General features: G+C 41.2%; 2 protein-coding genes across 2 annotated transcripts; one reads left to right on the plus strand and one right to left on the minus strand.

Annotated features, from left to right (window-relative positions):
- Positions 1-3,882: 3,882 nt before the first annotated feature.
- On the minus strand, positions 3,883-4,780 carry LOC102717631. The gene is made up of 3 exons (XM_006657994.2): positions 4,522-4,780; positions 4,264-4,375; positions 3,883-4,134 (listed from the first exon to the last, which is right to left on the minus strand). The coding sequence occupies exons 1-3, from the start codon at positions 4,764-4,766 to the stop codon at positions 3,883-3,885; spliced, it is 609 nt and encodes a 202-aa protein (XP_006658057.1). The 5' UTR covers positions 4,767-4,780.
- A 1,521-nt stretch (positions 4,781-6,301) lies between these two features.
- On the plus strand, positions 6,302-15,844 carry LOC102717911 (protein transport protein SEC31 homolog B). The gene is made up of 22 exons (XM_006657995.2): positions 6,302-6,765; positions 6,852-6,909; positions 7,003-7,125; positions 7,776-7,872; positions 7,971-8,007; positions 8,117-8,222; positions 8,409-8,466; positions 8,571-8,668; positions 8,777-8,896; positions 9,521-9,566; positions 10,259-10,386; positions 10,466-10,593; positions 10,674-11,190; positions 11,294-11,386; positions 11,983-12,168; positions 12,247-12,457; positions 13,109-13,218; positions 13,353-13,502; positions 13,871-13,996; positions 14,226-14,580; positions 14,768-14,997; positions 15,372-15,844. The coding sequence occupies exons 1-22, from the start codon at positions 6,446-6,448 to the stop codon at positions 15,462-15,464; spliced, it is 3,390 nt and encodes a 1,129-aa protein (XP_006658058.2). The 5' UTR covers positions 6,302-6,445; the 3' UTR covers positions 15,465-15,844.
- Positions 15,845-19,473: the final 3,629 nt, after the last annotated feature.

Consider the following 19,473-nt stretch of genomic DNA (forward strand, 5'->3'; position numbering starts at 1 on the left):
GCTCGAATCATGACAAGTTGGAAGTTTCTTGGGTGCGGTCTGAAGTCTGAACTTTTTGGTGGTTAGCAAGCATCAACATGTTTTCTGAGGGTAGGGTTCGGCCAATTATTTGCAACACAGCAACAAACAAATGGTATTGGTGATTGGCCGGCTAATTATCAGCTGGAGACTCAATTTGCCCTGTGCTGGAGAGCATTGGACAAATCTAGGCTTTCTTTCAAAAAGAGAGCATGAGACAATCATCCCATTGGTTATTGTCTGTATGGTGTTTGTTAGTTAGCCCGTTAGATCAGTCTTAATGCATGTTTTATGGGGTGTCATGCATATTAAATAAAGTGCCACATTGACAAAATTGTTGAGAGTTTCATGATATAAGAGAGGAGTTTTATCTCCATAAAACTTATCTGGCTCGGTTACATAGATTATAGTCTTCGTAACTATACCATAAAACTATACATTAAAATTGGTCTCAGTGAGTCACAAGAGATTACATGTTGTAGCTCGTGTCACTAACTGTGCTCATGATCTCCTTTCTAGTTCTATATATTAACAAAGCGCTTGTTTACATCGATCATTGAAGTAGAAGTAGTCATAGGGCATCTCAGCTCGTGCAGCCAGTAGGTGAATTACCTACATCGTTAAGAAATTAAAAACTAAAGTAATTTTCTTATATTTGACCATACTCGAGTCAATTCGGTTAAAAAAAATCATACTCAAGTCAAACAAGAAGAGCACATGCATTTGGTATTGCTAGCCTCCTGTTGGAGTTCTATACTCGTACTTACAGACTGATTTTACTGTTGGATGCAACCATCCGATGGTTACTGCTTTGATGATTGCAATGGATTCCAAACTACATGCCATGCCAAGGCAATGCTCTAAATATGCCCCTTTCATTGACTGGAAATATAATGTTGGCATGCGTCAGTCAATACAGAGAAGCATGAAACCGAGCAAGTGAAATATTAACTCGAATAGAAATTTGTCACTCCCTCCGCTATAAAATAAGTGGTTATTTTGGTCTATAATTTTAGAGCAATTTTACCATACTTGAGAAGGTACCAGAAAATACCACTATTTTATATGTAAAATTTGGTGCATCTTGATACCTTAGATATTAAAAGATATCAAATTTTACATAGAAAACAGTGATACCTTATGTACTAAGAACTTTTGGACTAAAGTTTAGTCCCCTGTAAACAAACACTCACGTAAGACCATCCATCGTATAAATATAAATATGGAAGCTAAGGACGGACCATCCATCGTATAAATATAAATATGGAAGCTAAGGACGAATTAACTCCCAACCAATCAAATCATTGAAATCAATCTACTAGTTTTTCGTTCTAGCGGTGATTGATTGGCTTGTGTACGAAAAAGTCAAACGATATATTTGTAAACAAAAATTATTTGTAAATAAAAATTTTATATACGTATTCTTAGCAATATAAAAGTTAATACTGAAAAATAAATTTCGGTGTAAGAAAACCATGAAATAAGTTGTTTTAATTGCGCCTAATATAAGCCTAAAGATGAGACTCACGTCTGAAGACTCGGCGTCGGTGTTTCTTACCGCATTGCCACGTTTTAAGAGTCAACAAAAATGATATAAATGGCCGGTATATAAAGTTTTTCAAACTAAATGCAGGAGAAGAGCATCACTGTTGCATTCAGTTCGATCGATCTAGGATGGGTCCTTGGACTCTCACTCAAGAGGCCCAGATAGCAACTCACTTCTGCCAGGTCAGGGTCAGGCATGTGTCGAGGTTGCGGAGCATCGGCAACGTACAGCTGCGCGTCGTGATCGATCGTCGACGGCGCCGGCGCCGGAGCCGGGGACGAGGCGTCGTGGAAGCGATCGACCGCGCGACGGGTTCGATTCGTGGCGAGTATTGCAGGGAGACGTCGACCGATCACCGATGGTGCCGAGGCGTCCGTGCTCGGTTAATTTGTTGTAGATGTTGTATGTGTGTGTGTGGGCTTTCGTTGCAATGTGAAAGGTGCCTACATCGAGGACCGCTAATGGGTTGGATGGAAATGGGTGAAATGGGTTGGTTTTAATTTTGATTATGTTTGGTTGAGTGCAAATAGATTGTAACTTTAAATGATCTGGATTGGATTGGGTTATAGAGACAAATGGATTGGTATGGACTGAATTTGGTTAGGTTATTTTAAGTTCTAAATGGATTTAACCTGTGGAGGGTAAATGGATCCTTTAATTGGATAGCTAATGGATAAGATAATAGATATACGTAGAGCCCACATGTAGAAATCGACCAAAATTTGCACAAAATTGCTTTTATACGTAACAGATCATCCCACTAAATTTCAGTCAAATTTGATAAACTTTTATAGTGTGAACGCGAGTTTTAAATTTTAGGTTCGAGTTTATACACATTAAATGGTGCATCCATTTTGCGAGGGTGGATTGGTTTGGTACGGGTTGGACTAAAATTAAAGTTGGATTGGTTTGGATTGGATCCCAATAAAAAATAATTGGTACGGGTTGGTTTGGTAGACTAATTAATAAAGAAATGGATTGAAACGGATTTGGATTGGATTACAGTATACTGGCAGGCTTACCTTCATCTGCCAGTTTGCACTGAGTTTTTTTTTCAAGTATTTTGGGCTTTATATAGATCTCACAATTGCTCAACCTGTGGTTGAATTTTAGGGGCCCAGCCAATAAATGATAATAATATTCAAAACGGCGTATTAGGGATAAAAAGTAGTGACTCAAACACCCATATAAAAAAATTACGCAAAATACACGAAACAAATATGCAGTCAAGTTTTACCGAGTAAACTGCACTAGCAGTCTAGGTCTTGTCTAGGTCAAATTGCCTATTTATCTATATGTATATGTACATATAGAATATACCTTACTCCGTCGGTGAGTTTTCTGGAGCAGTGGAGCTCGAGCTGTTCGCCTCTCTCTCTCCGTTTCTTTTCTATTTTAAATACACGTATCTTTTAGATTTGTTCGATTCTGATTATGTTTATGATTATGTGGTCAAAATTTAAAATTTTAATTTTTTTTCAAATATTTATTTTTAGACTTTTAGATCAATAAACATATACATATAAAAATATTTATAAATTATTTTTCTTTCGCAAACATAACAAAATCAAACAATGACCTGTAGGAAAAGAAAAAGAAACATGTTACTAGGCCCACTTAATGTCAGTCGGTCTGCCATGTCTGTCCGTGGCATCGTCACGCCGGAGCATGGATAAAACCTTCTCAGAGCACCGCAGGTTGCAAACAAACTAAGTATAAGCTTAAAGGTAGAGAAAATTAACTATAAGCCTGAAAGGGAGAGAATTAAAAATAAAGAATTTTAACTTTTAGTTAACTATATAGAAAATATAAAAGATAAAGAATGCTAACTCTTCAAAAAAAGTTTAATTATAGACATGCTCTGTCATATACTACCTCCATTTCATTTTTATTTATAAGATTCTGGGATGGTTCATTTTTATTTATAAGATTCTGGGATGGAGGGAGCACATAGTATAATTTTGTCTCTTAAAAAGAGTTAATTATAGACATGCTAGCTCCAAGGTAAAGGTAGATTTCAAACCAAGTTCGTAGTTCATCTTCCAGGATCTTGCAGTGTGTTCAAACACAATCAACAACAAATCTCATCGGATTCGTCGTAGCTAACACGAATCGACGTACAAAGAACGAGAAATGATCGTAGTAGCTGATGAGGTTTCGCTAAGAGCTCTGGGAGTCTGAATTGTAACACGTAGAAGAAACATTGGCAACCTAGCTAACTGAAAGATTTGAGATTGCAACCGCAATTTCTCTGGTACGTACGTAGGTACTACCACCTACACTAACACTAGCTAGCTCCAAACTGCAAGCTCTCGATCTCACGCCTCGGCGGCGGCGGCGTCCATCCGGAGCGGCGGGTTGTGGCGGTCGCGGGGCAGCCTGAGGCGGCCGAGCGCGCCGGCGGGGACGAGCTCGAGGTTCTCGCAGTTGCAGATCTCGATCATGAAGCCGTCGGGGTCCTTGAAGAAGAGCTGGTCGATGGGCGAGCCCTCCTCCTCGTTGATGGTCCGCTTCATGTACCTGATCCTCATCTCGCTCAGCCTCTTCTCCACCGCGTCCATGTCCTCGCACTGCAACAACCAGAATTATTATTATTACTATCTTGCTTCGTTGTGCATGGTACAAACCGTACGGTAACCCGAATCGAATAATCGTGCTATATATACACCACTAGATAGTATGTAATGTACCAAACGTACTTGGAACGAGATATGATTGTCCATTGGGTCGAGGTCCCCGGGGTTGACGTCGGGCGCTCTCCTCGCGTCGTCTCTCTGGACGAGGTGGATCCCAACTCCATAGTTGAAAAGCCTAGATCCATGCATGCACAGCAAGTCAGGGTATATGATTGAGAACATGCATGCCTACCGTTTTTTTGGGCATTGCATACATATGTTGCACGAGCACGGAGATAGCGTCATAAGATTGTGAAGTGCACGAGTGAGTTGGTTGAGTACCAGGCGCCGGTGAAGTCGAGGGCGGGAGGACGGTGGATGAGGACGAAGCCGAGGGCCCTGACGTAGAAGCGGAGGGAGGCGTCCACGGACTTGCAGAGGCGGGAGATGTGGTTCAGCGCCATCAGCGGCATCGCCGGCACGTCCTCGTAGAGCCGCTGCTCCGCGGACTCCGCCGCCTCGCCGCCGCCGCCGTTCCGCTCGTCCTCGTCCTCGGCGTCGCGCTTGGGCTTGCTCACTTTCCCCATCTCGATCGGCCGCTCGCTGGTACGTCGAGTAGTTGCGAGAGCAAGATATATTTAACGCGCACGAGCCGGCGCGGCGGCGCTGCGAGTGGCGGGAGAGAGCGGCCGGCACGGCACGCGTCTCGCGGTGGCGTTTGGCACGTATTCGTGGCCGGGTTGCGGTCTTGCATGCACGAGCGGCGCTGGGCGGATGCGTCGCGCGCGCGGCTTGCCACGGCGGTATGTCAGGTCGGCGTCGTGCAGCTGCCGGGCAGGAGGATCGGTCGCGCTGCTGGGCGCTGGCTGCTGCCACGCTCCGCTGTGGAATCGCCTTCGGCCATGTGGGCGTCTCGGGACTCGGGCTCTCTCTGCGGTCGCGCTCGCGCTCGCGCTCAGTCTTCAGACTTCGCAAGCGCGCCGGACGGGCCATGAGTGGATCCCAGATGACAGGCCCGTTTTGCTGGGGATCGAATAATAGGCCGAAATCGTCTTGAGGCCCATCAATGGCCTGTCGAGCCTTATTGTTTCTTTTCTTTGATTTGGGCTCTAGCTAATCGAATTTACCCTTGTGCATCGTTCGCTTTCTCCATTTCCATTTCCAAAATAAGTTCATTTTTTATATAATATTTGAGTCTTCATCTTATTTAATTTTTATGATTAATATTTTTATTTGTTATTAGATGATAAAACATGAATAATACTTTAGGCGTGACTTTTTCTTAAGCTTTTTATGAATCTTTTAAATAAGACAGCGATCAAATTCTGTACACATGAACCCAGGAATAAAGTCTTTGTAGGATGAATGTAGTAGTTTAGTAGCTCTATAGAGAAGCATTTTACAAAGGTTTTTGTGGTTTTGCTTATGCTTATAAGATAATTTTTAAATTTTTTATCATAGTTTATTTTATAACATATTGCTTTTAAACCATTAGGAATATATATATATATATATGTGTGTTATCTATAAATTAATTTTTGTTTACTAATAAGTTGTTTTGTGGTGAGAGCCAAACTCTTGTACAACTCATTGTGTGATTACCGATATCATCTTGGACAACTCATTACTATCTCATGTGACCGGTAACAGTATTGTACTGTTCTTGAATTCAAACTGGAGATTGGACGGAGGCAAATGGTAGGACACGTCTTCAGTGGTTCGCCAATCACTGGGTGACTACTATTTACCCGAATTCCCGTGAACAATTGAGTATTTCATGGTTCAAAAAATGATCAATTTTCTTTTGGTAAAAAGTACACTCATATTCGAATGATCCAATCACATACATTCAATCGCAATTTATCTCAAAAAACACATTCATCAGCATCACAACATCGTCGTGGATACATACATACTGAAATGGAAAAGCCGTTCGCAAATCCAACAGCGCACAGTAACCCAAGCTAGCGAATCAACGGCGCGGATCTCTGGAATGACGCGGCCGATCCCTTCCAGCGCACACGAGCCCCCCCCCCCCCCCCCCCCCTCCGATCAGATCCCGCCGCACCAGATCGGCACGAGCCGGCTCGTTTAACCCCACTCGCGCCGCACCACCACCACCTCTCCTTCCTCTCTCTCTCTCTCTCTCTCTCTCCTCTGCGTTCCAGATCGCCGCCCACCGCGAGGGAGGAATTCCGCGTAGCGGCGAGGGGGAGGAGGAGGAGGAGGGCGCGCGTGCCCAGATCTGCGCGGTCGCCGGGCGGGGATGGCGTGCATCAAGAGCGCGCAGAGGGCGGCGCTGACGGCGCTGGCGCCGGAGGCGCCGTACCTCGCCGCCGGCACCATGAGCGGCGCCGTCGACCTGCACTTCTCCGGCTCCGCCAACATCGAGATCTTCCGCCTCGACTTCCAGTCCGACTCGCCCGACCTCCCGCTCCTCGCCTCCGCGCCCTCCCCCGACCGCTTCAACCGCCTCTCCTGGTCCCGCCCGGGCGCCGCCGAGGGTGATTCCTTCTCCCTCGGGCTCCTCGCCGGTGGCCTCAGTGATGGCTCTGTCGCCGTGTGGAATCCGCTCAGCATGATCAAGTATGGATCCGCCTCCCTTGCCCGTCCTGCCCTCGAGATCTGCTCCTGTCCTGATCGAATTGTTGCTGTTGCTGTTGCTGTTGCAGCTCCGAGGGGAAAGCGGAGGACGCCATGGTCGCGCGGCTCGAGAAGCACACAGGGCCGGTGGGTGGCACGGGGCTAGCTGGGTGGAATCTCATTTCAGTTTTCCTGATGGGGTTAGTGCCGTGTGCTTATTGTGTTTTGATGGTTTCGCAGGTTTGCGGACTGGAGTTTAGCGAGCTCACTCCGAATCGGCTCGCCTCAGGGGCTGACGAGGGGGAGCTTTGCATCTGGGATCTCAAGAACCCCTCCGAGCCAGTCGTGTTTCCGCCACTCAAGGTATCTGCAGTTTGGCACGTAGCTTGTTCTCACGAACGGGATTACGACAGCGAACATCTGTGCATTATTTATTTAGACACTTTTGAGTCATGCTGTAGTAGTTTGGTACTTTGGTTAGGTGTAATTCTCATTCTCAATTCACGTTCAGTATGAACAGAACTACCAATGCTGCCTGATGAAGGTATTTAAAATAACTAATTGATATGCCACTTCTGTTGGACGAACTGTATGAAAATCAAACACATCTTTCCAATTTTTAGTATTTGTCTGCTGCAAAAGATAGTGCTTGAACACGTTTCTTCTATGTGGGTGGGTGTTAGTGTTGGTGTCGGCAGTAGTAAATGATCCAAAACAAAACAATGAAAATAAAGCTCAGGGCACCTAGAATGTGTAAGAAGTAAATTTATTCTCCATGATCTGCCAGCAGGTTTGTTGTAGATGTACTTGTGTCATTTGTGTGATGAACCATTCATTCTTGGACTATTCTGTAACTGTCTACTGAATAACCCTGTCGAGAGGGCATTTCTGGCAAAAAATTGCCAGCATGCTGTATGCAGCTGATTTCTATCTATCTTGTAGGTGTTATTTTGGTGATTCAGCGATCTAACCATTTTCAATTGACATATGATTTTTTTTGTAATTCCAAACAGAGTGTTGGCTCCAGTGCTCAAGTTGAAATATCTTATTTGACATGGAACCCCAAGTTTCAACATATTCTAGCGACCGCTTCTAGTAATGGGATGACAGGTAAAAGAACAGGTTGCTTATGATGCATTGTGTCTCTCTGTTATCATCACCTGGACTTCATTGGTTGATCTAAATATTTCGAATTTACCTCTCTGCAGTTGTTTGGGATTTAAGAAACCAGAAACCATTGACTAGGTAATTGCTTTATCCAACCAAATAAGTTTGCACCTTCTTGATCTATTCCCTGTGAAATACCGATGTCTTCACTTATTTGTTTCGCTAAATTCCTCTCTTGTTTAAATAGCTTTTCAGATTCAAACAGAAGGAAATGCTCTGTTCTCCAATGGAACCCTGACATGTCCACCCAGCTAATTGTTGCATCAGATGATGATAACTCCCCATCTTTGAGAGTAATTACCATTTCTCTCAAATCTGCATCTTTTTATCCACTTGATTTATTCATATGCACCTTACAGCTAGAATAAATGAAGCACATTCATTTTCTAAAATCACTAATCATTCATTTTGATTTACACCAGGAATTTTTTGGAGCTTTTTTTTTATATTGATAACCTTGCTGATGTACCCTATTCTAGGTTTGGGATGTGAGGAAAACCATTTCACCAGTAAGAGAATTTGTGGGACATTCAAAAGGTTTAATTTCCCTTGCCTTTCTCCTAATCTTATTCATCAATTCATAATGATGCCCACAGAGTGCATTTTAGTTATATATCCATCTTCACTTTTCTGTTGTGCAGGTGTAATTGCTATGTCGTGGTGCCCCTATGATAGTTCATATTTGCTTACTTGTTCTAAAGATAATAGAACAATATGCTGGGATACTGTTAGTGGAGAGGTATATTATGACAGTAACATTATCAAATGCTAAAACTACAGGATTATATTGTTGCACCAATACTTTTATTTAACACGTGTATCCTTTCCATTGCATTATTTATTACAGATTATGAGTGAGCTACCGGCAAGCTCAAATGGTAACTTTGACGTTCACTGGTATCGAAAAATACCAGGTGTTGTTGCAGCGTCCTCATTTGATGTGAAAATCGGCATATACAACTTAGAGGTAATATGGTTGTTTGCATAATTTGAGTTTTACACCCATCCATATGTCCTATGAAATACATTAGTAGTGTCGCAGGCTTGATTTTATGTCAATTAGCTTTCTTAGAGCTATATTAAAGTGGAATACTTTACTAAATTAATGCACTGCAAGAAGTTAATCAATCAAATGTTAATGTTAAGTTGTTAACCTAACCTAGTGCTCTCTAGTCTCTATTGGACAAGAATTAAACATAATGCTTGTTGTCCTGGATGAACGGTCCTCCTATAAGGCTATAACATCATAATATCTTTGTCAGTTACTTAGTTTCACTTCATCCTTCTTAACAGTAATCCCCATGTTATAGTTCTAAGCCATGCTTTTTGTTTGAAAGATCTCCTAGAACTAGAATGTTATAGCTTTGCAATATATGGTTTCAAGGTTAGTTTCTGGGATGTAAAAATGTTTAACATTCAATTGTTAATTGGATGTACTAGTTCTGTATGGTCCATTGTACTGTTATAAGAATGAATTAGTTCTGCATCCACTCTTCTTAACATGTTAAATTCCTGTGAGGCTTACCAGTTCTGTGATGTTTGGTGTAGAACACTAACTAGTTATCTGAAATTCTACATATTTCTTCTACAGTTCTCTGGCCTTTATGCAGCTGGTGATAGTGCAATTGGTGCCCCAGGTAATTAGCATACCATTTTCTAACTTTCTGCGCAATCAAATATTTAAGAATTCCTTTTGTCTTTTATGACTAGTAGTTTACAGCCGTTGCATCAAGCCGAAAGAAAATTTGATCCTTGATGGTGCACTGGTGCCTACCTTCGTTCTGTTAGAAAAGACATGTCTTATTTTCATATAAGTTACACATCAGATGTGATATTTTGATATCGCATGTGATTCATTAATTATGGATGGTTTGGTCCCCCACTCTGCTATGTTAATTCGTAGTGTTGTAAACTACTGTCACCTCTGAGAAACTTTTGACATTTTTTACCATAAAGTCATCCAGGTGGCTTGAGAAAACACCTGGATTTGAATTTTAAAGGTTGATTAAAAAAAAGAGAATTAGGTAGATTTTTCTTGGGTTGGATCTTATGAAAAGAGCGCTAGGAAATGAAGTGACAAGGGAAACCATGAAATCAAATTCTAAAATGAAACTCTAAATTCAAAATCATCTTTGATTAGAATTCGCAGCATTGCCAAACAGGTTAATATAACCAGTAGCCATATTTGGCATTCGTCTATTTTTTTTCCTTCAACATACCAAATACCAATTGAACCATCCTAGAGATGCTTTCTTGTCATTAATTTCCCTAGTGTGCATGATGCTTCTGGGATATGATTTTTCTAATGGTCCATAAAAATGATAATCAGCACGACCAAGAGCGCCAGCTCCAAAATGGTTGAAATGCCCCACCGGTGCATCTTTCGGCTTTGGGGGCAAGCTTGTTTCTTTCCATCAAGCAGCGCCCACCCAAGGTTCACAAGTGGCTACTTCAGAGGTAAGTTTACTCAGTCAGTTCCCTGTTGCATATTACTCGAAATTCTTCTGTGCTAAGGATTTTTTTCTTTCTTTCATAGGTGCATGTACATAATTTGGTGATTGAGCAGAGTCTGGTTAGCCGGTCAACTGAATTTGAAGCTGCTATACAGAATGGAGACAAAAGTTCACTGCGTGCTCTATGTGACAAAAAATCACAAGAGTCTTTGTATGTCCTTTCCACAGAGTAGAATACTATTCGAACCATTGCCTGCCTTTAGTAACTCTATGTTATGCATGTTTGAATAGATCTGATGAGGAGAGAGAAACATGGAGCTTCCTAAAGGTAATGTTTGAGGATGGGGATGTTGCCAGGACAAAGCTGCTTGCTCATCTTGGCTTCAACCCACCTCAAGAACCAACTTCAGATTCAACAGATGAACTGAACAGGACACTGGCAGATACTCTTAACCTTGATCATGGCACACCAACTGGTACTTCAGATGCTCAATTCATGGTTGATAACGGCGAAGATTTTTTCAACAATCCTCAACCTTCAGAGGCTAGCTTGGCTGAAGAACCGATTTCTACAAATGGTCAACAGAACGAGCCAGAAATGCCTGTAAATGTTGTGCCATCTGATCCAGCAGTTGACAGAAGTATTCAACATGCACTCGTAGTTGGTGACTACAAAGGAGCAGTTAACCTGTGCCTTGCTGCAAATCGTATGGCTGATGCTCTGGTTATCGCCCATGCTGGTGGTTCTGCTCTATGGGAAAGCACAAGAAATCAGTATCTTAAGAATACTATTTCTCCCTATCTGAAGGTATCATCTGTATTACCTCCTTATTGATTCTTTACTTTACTGTTTCTCGCTATGATGTTTGTACTGACGTTCCATAATTTATCCTTTTGTTGTTCAAACTCAGGTTGTTTCTGCTATGGTTGGCAATGATTTGATGAGTTTTGTGAGTACCTGGCCATTAAATGCATGGAAGGAGACACTTGCGCTACTGTGCACAGTAAGTGTTTTGTGATTGCAAATTTAATGTTTAAGACAATTCTGATAGATATAGCCCCATGATGAGGGGATTCCATTTATTGCCCAGTGTTATGTACTCACTGAGCTAGTTCACATTGGCTAGACTGTCAGATCTTCATCTTGATAGCATCTGGTCTTAGTTATGATAACTGAAAACTAACGTGATATGACATTTTATCCTGTATGATTTGTGTTGTTGGGTTTATCATGTAATCAAACTGCGTCAAACCTGGTCAGTAGTAGTTTAATTAAGTAGTCAAATTGGTGAACTATACCTGACCTTGGGAATACATTATTAGTATTTAGCGGATCTCCAAACTAATGCCATTGAACCCCTATAGGAAAGAAAACAGCCCATCTAGCTGCCTTGTCCTAACTACAAACAACACCTTAGGTTAAACAGCTATAGTTATATCATGCATTTTGACAGATCGTTATTATTTAGAGAACTGGCTGTTTAATTGATGAACCATTGGCTGGCTGAATCTATGCTTGGTTTGGATTTGAAATATATGATATATTCAGTATGGGCTTGTATGGTATTATAAGCTAACATAAATTGTAATTGTGCAACAGTTTGCCAGGAAAGAGGAATGGAATGTTTTATGTGATACCCTTGCATCCAGACTCTTGGGTGTTGGAGATACACTAGCTGCGACTCTTTGCTATATTTGTGCTGGAAATATTGACAAAGCTGTGGAAATATGGTCTCGCAACTTGAAGTCTGAAGATGGTGGGAAGACTTATGTTGATCTTCTCCAGGTAAAAATGGGCGAGAAGTTCATTGTTCTATGGCATGCTGCAAAGCAGCCATATTTAATCAGCGTGTAATAATTGCAGGATTTGATGGAGAAGACCATTACTCTCGCCCTTGCTACAGGGCACAAGAGCTTTAGTGCATCACTGTCTAAGCTTGTTGAAAACTATGCTGAACTTTTGGCCAGTCAAGGCCTTCTTAAAACTGCAATGGAGTACCTAAAATTGCTGGGATCTGGTGAACATTCACATGAGCTGGCAATACTGAGAGACCGAATTGCATTTTCTACAGAAGGTCGGTTCAAATGTATACTGACTTAATATTTGTGTTTGAGCTGGCTTTTATTGATATAAGGTTTACCTATGCTATTTTACATTGGTTTACCACTTTATCTTTCCTGCTATGCTATGGTTGCACGTATTTTTGGGTGAACCAACTTATGTGACTTGCATTTGAAGTTATTCAGAGCTGAGCAATATGAGTTTCAAAGAACAGTCTCTTGCAAACAAGGCCATTTTATTTCTTGTGTAAGCCAGCAAATAAACCAGGCTACAGATGGGCAGTGCTTCATAAAATATGCTTGCACAAAAATATGCATGCTACTTCATTTAACTATTTACTAGCGTTTTTACTATAAAATCTTTTGTGGAGGACAAGCTTGCATATCAACGTTACAACGTTGCATTTTCACTTCACTCTCTTTCTGGGGATAACATGCTATATGAATAGGTTAATAGGCTAAAATTCTTGATTGAGTGTTGCTAAAGGAATAAACTTTTATCCTTTATCGGTGTGAGCACATTGTTGTCTTCTTTTAAAGGCCACTATAGACTAAAATAGTATTTTGTCATGATGATAATGTTCTGCTGATACCTTCTTGTTTCAGCAAGTTAATTTTTTTAAAAGGTTTTATGCCATTTTATTGATTAGAACAATGCTTTTCAGAGAATGATGCTGCCAGTAGTTCGGTTCATGCGAGCAGTGTTAATAATTCCTCCTATCCCACGGCCCAATCGAGCTATACCACCCCAGATCCTTCTCAGAATCTTTACCAGGTTTCCACCATACATTGTTTCTGATTTCAGAATTTCTCCCATATAATTTATGCCATGTGATAGTTGCAAAAGGAAGTGATATCTTTGTCTGGAGAACACATCTTGTAATGTTCTGTTCTTACCACAAACTGCAGGGTGCTCAACAATATAATGCACCAAGTAATGCATATTCAGATTACCAGCAACCACCTGTCACGGCATATGGAACATACAACAGCACATATCAATCTCAACAATCAGCCCAGATGTTTGTTCCTTCAAACACCACACCGGTTGTCTCCCAGGTATGATTAAGAAAACGTTTTGTTGGGTGTAGATATAATTTAGTATTATAATACATGATTTCGGAACATTCCTGCATCAATTTTGCAAATAATTTTTCCCTTAATTTTTACCAGCTCTATTCCACCTTTACATTTGGAACATGGACTTATGCCAATGCAAAGATTATTCAGTCTGTTTGTTCTCTAATTTTGGTGAATTTCCATTTTGTTGTCATCTATGGGTACTGTTTAGGTGTTTAGTCCAGTTATCTGTTTCTCCCCACTTTAGTTAATTTTGTTGTGTTGCCATCTTAGGGGTCTCAATATTCCTTTGATCTCATGCGATTCTAACCATTTTCCATTTGATCTTTGAATGTTTCTTTGAACAGCCAAATTCAACTCCAGCACCGGCGCCGCAACAAACAGTGAAGGCATTTACTCCTGCCAACTTGCCTGGTCTAAAAAATCCTGAGCAATACCAACAACCAAATACCTTGGGCTCCCAGCTTTATGCGGTATGTAGCATGGCAATTTATGTCTTGATTGGTTTGGATACTGAGTATGTTTACTCCATCACCACCTTATCTCTTGGAGTGGATGGCTAATAGAAAAATGAGGTTTGGGGTCATCTACGAAATCATTGGATGATCCCATGATAGGATGGGGTGGCTCCTAACCACCCTTAAATGCCACCTCTATTTATGTAATGCCATTTACTAAGCGATTTCCATCTTGTCTAAACAGGGTAATAATCCATCATATACTTCTGGACAATCCACTCCATATCAAAGCGTACCTCCCACTACATACCATCAACCTAGATCACCTGCACAGTTCCAAACAGTTCCACCAGTACCTCCTGCTGTTCCTGGTGCTTCTGTACCAGGAACGATCCCAGGTCAGATGTTCCCTGGTCCAGTTGCAAGCAACCAAGCATCCAGGTTTATGCCATCAAGCAATCCAGGTTTTGTTCAGAGGCCAGGTTTGAGTCCTGTACAGCCCTCAAGTCCAACACAGGCACAGGGACAGCCACAGCCTGTTGTTGCGCCTCCTGCGCCTCCCCCAACTGTGCAGACAGCTGATACATCAAAGGTGTCTGGTACGTGGAACATGGAGCCAAGGCTTGTAATCATTTGTTATCTACTGATCTTTTACTTACCTGATTATGTCAATTATTATACTCCTTATGCTCTTTATCTTATAGTCCTACGAAGCGGGTTCTTTTTCCCCCTTTCTGTGACGTTGGTATGTCTTACAATCATGCTAACTTCTCTTCTTGTTTGCAGCTGAGCTGAGACCTGTTATTGGAACACTGACTAGATTATTTGATGAGACATCAAAAGCTATGGGAGGATCACAAGTTAAAAAACGTGAAATTGAAGACAACTCAAGAAAGATCGGGGCGCTATTCGCAAAACTCAATTCTGGGGATATATCTCCAAATGTATCATCAAAACTCATTCAGTTGTGCAGTGCACTTGATAGCAGTGATTTTGCCACAGCGATGCACCTTCAGGTAAAACTATTAACTTGTCGTGAAATTAAGGATGCTACTTGCCCCTGCTTGCGTGTGCACCCATGGGGGCTGATATGGGAGCCATACTAACATTATTTTTAGATAAGAAGTTACTTCGTTCACTAATTGACAAAAAGGAATGCTAGCTCCTGCAAATCATTATTTTTAGGCAGGCTCACTGGCTTGTCTATATTTTTGTGCTTAAGCTATAGTCCTTCCTTCACTGAATCTGTTGAGATAGGCATGTAAATGCCTAGATAGCTGTCTCCCCTTTTGGCTGATAATCAATTTACCGTGTTGCAGACTTGAGAGTTTGCCGCGTATAATTTTTATTGCTTTTATCTTAACTACCAACTACTGTTCAATGTTGGCAGGTTCTTCTGACAACGAGCGACTGGGACGAGTGTAACTTTTGGCTTGCAGCGTTGAAGCGTATGATCAAGACAAGGCAGAATTTCAGAATGTAAACGTGTGGCGTTCTGCAGCTAGTTCTGTATACACACCTTTTTCTACTTACCAAAATTGTTAGTGCTAGCAACTTATGAGGGTTTGTCTGCACAGAGGTGCTTTCTTGCTTCTTGTGTTCTATTCTGCCAATTCTACTGAAGCTTGTGGCTAGAAGTGGTCTGTTGTTTGGATCCCATTACTTTTTGATAGTTCGACATTTCTATGTGAGGATCAGTTCTTGGGTGATGGTGGTTGAATTTATGAGGATCAAAATTGTAAGTGGGCACCTAGTCTGTTATAGCTGGCCCATTTTGTTTTACCTTATATAAATTAGATTTTATCAGCCTGGACATTGGAACTACTCTCGATAATTAATACAAGGATATTGGCTTGTTTATTGAACTGGCGTGAATAGAAATAAATCGCTTCCATTGATCGAGATTTCGCATCGGCAATAAGCATCGTAGTACTTTTATTTCCTCTTGATGGGAACGTCTGTGTCTCGTGGCATTATAATTGCTTGAAGATATTGCTGTGATTTGTGACCTTCGCGGTTGCTATCATGCAATACCATTTCAGAATGTTTCACGAATCAAAAGAGGTGATTTGATGAATCAAGAGAGGTTATATCTACTTTTCCGGCTGTGATCTGTTCCCTTTCTCATTTTATTTATGATATTTACGAAAAGAAAGCTCCAATATTCCCCCAAATAATACTATGTTGCATATAACAGATAAATTTGTTTTACAAACAATAGTAAAAAAATCTTGAAAACTATACACGAATTTCCACATCATGTGAATGGGCTGCACATAAAATTTCATAATTTTCTAAAACTTCTATAGGTATAAATCGACTGTTAACCTTGAAACATCATTTTAGTTATATTTGAAAAACATTCCCGGTTTATTGGATGGTGTAGTATAATTGATAAACTCACTAGTATATTATAGAAAGTGATAATGTCAACGGTAAATAGTTAAACCGGGACAAACTAGATTATCTCTTTGCTTTTTGTTTGGGCCTGCATATTCAAGTTCCCAGCGAGATTTCATCCGATTCATCTCAGAGAAAGATAAATATTTACTACCAGGCACATCCAAGTAGAAAGATAAATATCACTACCGTGCACATTCAAGTTCTCAGCCAGATTCCATTCCATCCAATGATCCAATTCATATCAGAGAAAGGTAAATAATTTCAACCAGTTCATCTCAGAGAAAGATGAAAGATTCCAGCCAATTTGACCTTGCAGCCAGCAACGCTGTAGCAGCGATGCAGTGCGGTCAACTCGCGCACTGACAGCCTTCGCCTTTGCTCCCTCGTCCACGCCACGGCCTCGCGTCACATGCCATAATAACTATCTTATGCCATAATACTTTAGGCACACATACACTGCCTCAAAAGATAACCTTAATAACTATTTTTACTGTAATATATAAAAATATTGGTGCTTCCGTGCTTAAATATTGTCAAATCTATTCAAAGTGAAAGTTGAGAAAGTTTGACATCAGCATTGCCATCGTTCATAAGAACATGTATTATGGAAGTAGATGGGTTGGGGGTAATTGACTTGATATTTATAAATGCCTAATTCCACTTCCCACAAACAGCACAGCGCACACACCCTGTGGTCGCATCGCATCGATAGCCCAGTTTAGTTAGCATCTCGCATCTGCATCTCTCCTCGGATCATCACATTCTCTCTCTCTATCTCTTCTCTGCATGTGCACTGCCAGTTCGATGCAAGCCAGCTGCTCGCTGTTATCGGTTTGGGATTTTGCTCCTGGAGCCAGGTTAATTATTTCACTAGTGGCACACTTGCGTTAAATTAATTGCATGCAAATTCTCCTGCCTCATGGGATGCCATGAGCCCTCCATGGCCCTACCCTGTCCCAGGTTTCTAAGTTTGCATGTCAGCTGTTGCTTCTTCACCTCACCAATTATCCTCCATAATGGGTGTACCAGATGGAGGGAACATAAGCTGGTTTCTTGCTGGTGTTTGTTCCTGCAACAGAAATGTTCTGAAACTGTGCAGATGTTAAGATATGTGTTAGAGGTGCACACACAGTGAGAGATGGTGTTATCATCTACTGAATCTACACTAGTCTTCTTATCCTGAACCCTATTGTTCAATTGATTTGCCATTAGCTGAAGGAAGCAATAAGTACTGTAATAAGTAAGTACAGGTGCAACTAGTTGCACAGTGAAAAATAAACTTGCATGCATGTCCCCTTTCTTGATTGCTCTTTTGGACAGAAATCCAGAGGCCAAAAGTTCTGCTAAAAAGGGAGAATAAGAATCTAGTACTGCCTGCAGAGACACCAGTAGCCCCCACTGGAACAGAGAAAGCTGCCTGGTTGTTTCAACTGTCCTACCTATCCTCTCCAATCCAAGAGCTGGGGACCAAACAGGTCACTGCTATATACTTACTACTAATAACGACTTAAGCATCACAAGAACCACCAAATTAAACCACTAAATTATTCTGATTCCCATGCCTATGCATTATTATTGCAGTTGATACAATCCAATCCAGTTTCCAAGTCATGTACAGGTACCAACGATGGCAACATTAGGTCGGCTCTATCTAATTAGGTTCCATTGGGGCCATCCAAATCCATGAGCTACACACATATCATCAGCCTATGCCTATTTGATTCACTACATATATATGATTTATGATACATGACAATTCTCACTAGCTCTGTCACAGGGATCAGCTCCAAGCTGTACAGCACTATAGATTATTAGTTTCAGCTCAACTACCGGTCCCGGCTGCTCCTACCACAACTGCAGCAGTACTTGGCAGCTGCTACTTAGCTGCAGCTGATCAAGCAGATGTGGTGTTGTAGTTGTAGTAGCAGCAGCAGTACTAACCAAATGAGCATGTTATCTGCAAATGATATGGAGAATATTTTTATTGCTACCAACTCGGTTGCTTGCAGCAAAAATGCTCCAGGGATGCAGCCCTGGATCCCAAAGCAATCGCAACTTCACAAGTACAACTACTTGATTGGCTAACAATGGGTTTCTCTCTAGTATTATACTACTAGTAGTATTAATATCAGTTATTAATTAAAAAGTACATTTTTTACTTTATTAATTAATTGATTAGTAGTATTTTATATTTTTTTTATGGCAATAAAGATCACAGTAAAAAGGACGATATTACTCCTTTAAATTTTTACTACACATAATATTGTTGGTAGTATAATTTAATCATAATCGTTCGATAAAAATAAATCAACAGTGTTGATTAAATTCTAGTAGAATGCACCGGAGACGGACCCGCTAACAATACGGGCGTGTGTGTCAGTAATGCACAAGTCATTAGCACTGGATTCAGGCAGTCAGCCTGCCGATGTACAGCACCAGATGGATACCACATCACATGAACATCCACATGCTGCAACCTGGAGAAATTGCTATTGTGAACAGTACTTGGATTTCTCCATGATTCATTCTAAAGAAATGTCCTGGCATGATCTCTCCGACGAGTACTCTCTGAACACCAAGAAGGTCAAGTACTCTTAATTCAGAGGAGAAGATGAGAGAAATAATTGCAGAGGGTTGTGTGGTCAAACATGGCCTGCAAGAGACGTACTCCATGGCTTTAATTTGATTCCGTGCAATTCTTGACGATGCTTAGGAATACAACTCCTCTCATGGCGTACGCGGCAAAGAAAGGTTAGGCTAGATCTCGAGAGATAGGGAAGCAAGTGAAGCAACAAGTACAAGTTTCAAGAACATTTCTGCCACCTTGTGCTGGAACATTTGTATGCATATTGCATGATGATAGATTCAGAGCTCTGCTGGATTGCATTGTGATCCACTGGAAACTGTTTGTTAATTTGTTTGTGACTTTTCAAGCAAATGGATAAGCCACAGTTTCTGTGGTGGAACTAATAATTGTAGCCAATGGATTACTTGCAGGTGTTAAAAGTAACCCTTTGCTTAATTGTGCTTCCTAGGCAACATTTTCACATCCCTTAAGCAAAGCCTATGCATGCTCTAGATCAGTCTAC

The sequence above is a fragment of the Oryza brachyantha genome, chromosome 7 (assembly GCF_000231095.2).
Source record: "Oryza brachyantha chromosome 7, ObraRS2, whole genome shotgun sequence".
In the NCBI taxonomy this organism is placed as follows: domain Eukaryota; kingdom Viridiplantae; phylum Streptophyta; class Magnoliopsida; order Poales; family Poaceae; genus Oryza; species Oryza brachyantha.